The sequence below is a fragment of the Echinococcus granulosus genome (assembly GCF_000524195.1).
Source record: "Echinococcus granulosus chromosome Unknown EG_S00039, whole genome shotgun sequence".
Taxonomy (NCBI): domain Eukaryota; kingdom Metazoa; phylum Platyhelminthes; class Cestoda; order Cyclophyllidea; family Taeniidae; genus Echinococcus; species Echinococcus granulosus.
In genome coordinates, this window is record NW_020170419.1 from 208094 (window position 1) to 210766 (window position 2673).

The following is a 2673-nucleotide window of genomic DNA, read 5'->3' on the forward strand; positions in this document are numbered from 1 at the left end:
GACTATCTGCGGCCACATCTACGATCTCGCGCAAAGCAGTAGCCCGGCCCTACAGCTCATCGTTTTGGATCTAATCCCCACTCTTGTGCATGTTTACCTCGTCCTTTCAAGTGAGTCTATAAAATCTCACTGCTAATTTTTGTTCTAAGTGCTCGTGCCTGCATTTTTATTTGCGTTTCTCCCGTCTTCAGTAAGCATGGAAGGGATCCATTTTTGATTCTTTTCCTATTTAATTTTCCTACTATACTCTAGAGAAATGACATTTAAGGGACCCTAGTGCGATTACATTTGCTTAAGTTTTCAGTTGCAAAAACCCATGTTCAAGGTCTTCTCCCTTGGGGATGGTAGAATACTATACTATAGGAACTATAATAGTTCAGCCTCAAATCTTGTGGTTTATTGTACATCGTTTCATTGTTCTTAATATCCGCTTTTGAATGATCATAATAACCATAGATTTGTTTGGAAGTTCCTGAACAAGTGCTTCTGAACCAGATTTAATCTTCATGTCGTTCCTTCCAATTGGCTGTTGTTTCCTAAAGTATAAGTCACAAAAGTCAGCATTGTTAAACGGAGATCAAGTTTGGCTATTCTTGTCGTAAAGTTCTCACTGAAAGACTAAATGGCTAAGCCTTCGCGTCGACTTTACACGCAGGTCTAGTTGTTGGGTCTGCTAGAAAGCCTTTTCATTGTTTATTAGTTGACTCCAAACTTTAGATACAATCAACGGTTTCCCAAAAGTACTCATAGAAAATCGTCGGGAGCTGTTTGAAAACCCCTCATCACTCATCAAAAGCCCTCCATCTTAAAAGTTTTCCAGTGATTTTACACCGAATATCTATTCGTGTGCTCTAATCATCAAGTTTTTAAGGGCCATCTTGTCTCTACTCGTCCTGTTTCCTTTCAAGTTACCACAGTGCTTAACGGTTTCATTCTTCCAAAATTTTCAACAATATTCACGGGGATTGCATTTGCTTAAGCTTTGCTTTCTCACGATCTGTATTCGGCCCCTCTATCCTTGTAAAAGTCGGAATCAGTCTCCAAAGTAATGTGAAAAATAATACGTAAAAGAAGCTCTGCACACGATTTGCATCTGATTATTAATTCTGCTCAAGTTTTTATCATTTAGACATGTTTGCTATTAAGTCTGGGAGAATTTTTCCTCTTTCCTCCGTGAGCTTAGCGAACTGGTTGATGTACCCTTTTTAGAATTGTTTGAAATCTCTCCCCAATGAGACGAAAGTTTATGCTAATCCCTTATCAGACGCTTTACATTATAGAAACGGAGAAAATTCTTGGTCCTACTCACTTCCCTTCCTGTCTCACTTTCATTCCATAGTTGTCTGCTTTGCGTGGGATTATGTGATTGTTTAATGTTAAGAGAAGGGGAGGATTACTTGGAACTTACGTTTTCGCACAAGAATAGGACTTACCTCGGAGTACTTGACTGGTCTCAGTTGTTGCCTAAGGGATTTTCCTTCCATTGTGTCCAGCTCTATCTGGTTGTGCCGAGTGTTTGGCCTTTAGCAAGTGAGTAGTTCGTCGTGAATACTTCCGCCCGCAGCCTATCACGCAACCACACAGACATTCACGCACAAGGCAAGGATATTCTTCTGGCTGTTTAGTGGTGCTACTCCGGAAATGTGGGACGAATACTGGATCACTTGGTGATAATCAATGCTCAAAGATAAGTAGTCAGTAAGTAAATCAAAAGGCACATTTTTAACGTATGTGAAAGAGGTGAAGAAGTAGTTGGCGTTTTTAGAACTTATTTCCTTCTTTTATTGGGTGGTATATCACTCATTCGGTTATTTGTTTCCACAACATTCACCTTCTGGTCAATCTAACTGTACCCGAACTTCTTTGCCGCCATTCTTTGCCGACGCACTAATTTCGAATTACTTCACCTAGAATCTACAGCGCTGCGTAATTCGTTAATGTCAAAAAATGGTTTTTCTTCCCAACCTAGTGCATTTAACTTTGAGTGGTGGGTGGGCGGAGTCAGCGTATTTACCTAAAACACTTCTCGGTTTTTCGTTCAACTGCCCCATTTATGATAGCATAACCTCCCTAAATGTCGTACGACAGATTTTATGAAAAGCTTGTCATCTCTGCAACCGAGTTAAACTCGGTTTGTAGGGTAGATAAGCTCGAATGACATCCATCATGCTCTCCTAATATCTCGGGATGAGGATAAGGTTAAAATGCCATTAAAATAGCAGTGTGCAATAAAAGATGCCACATCCACATACTGACGAGTAGCTGTCATTTATAACCCCTATACAGGTCTCTATAACTTATACGAAATTACCACAGTAAACTTCGCCGCTGCTTTGGTCACCTACTTATTTTGTATTTAAATAGTATATGCTCCAGCGATGCAATTTCAATAAAAAGGTCTAATTTTAGTGTCATTACTTTTTTTGTGGAATAATTCGACATTTGGGTATTTCAACTGGAGTATCCAATGGAGTAAATCCGCAATTCCTGAAATCTAGCACAAAGCAGATCCCTTTTGACCTCCTCTTTCCAGGTTTTGAAATATACCGAGCGTGGATGTAGTCCATCCGCAACTTGTGTGCTCTGTACGCTTATGAACCGCACATCTCTCCGCCATTGAAAAGCTGTTACCTCTGAAGGCGTATTTAACGCCGCCCTTTCACCATTCCCACA

The 2673-nt window shown here is 40.2% G+C and overlaps 1 protein-coding gene across 1 annotated transcript in view; it reads right to left on the reverse strand. All coding sequences in view use genetic code 11, as the record gives it.

Moving 5' to 3' along the window:
• Window positions 1-382: 382 nt before the first annotated feature.
• The window catches only part of EGR_05366 (hypothetical protein), a gene marked incomplete at both ends in the record, with an annotated part of 7621 nt that continues 5330 nt past the window's right edge, over window positions 383-2673 (reverse strand). Inside the window, 2 exons of the mRNA XM_024494615.1 lie at window positions 383-536; window positions 2419-2487. Coding sequence (XP_024350942.1) covers window positions 383-536; window positions 2419-2487 — 223 coding nt within the window. The remainder of the gene's footprint in view (window positions 537-2418; window positions 2488-2673) is intronic.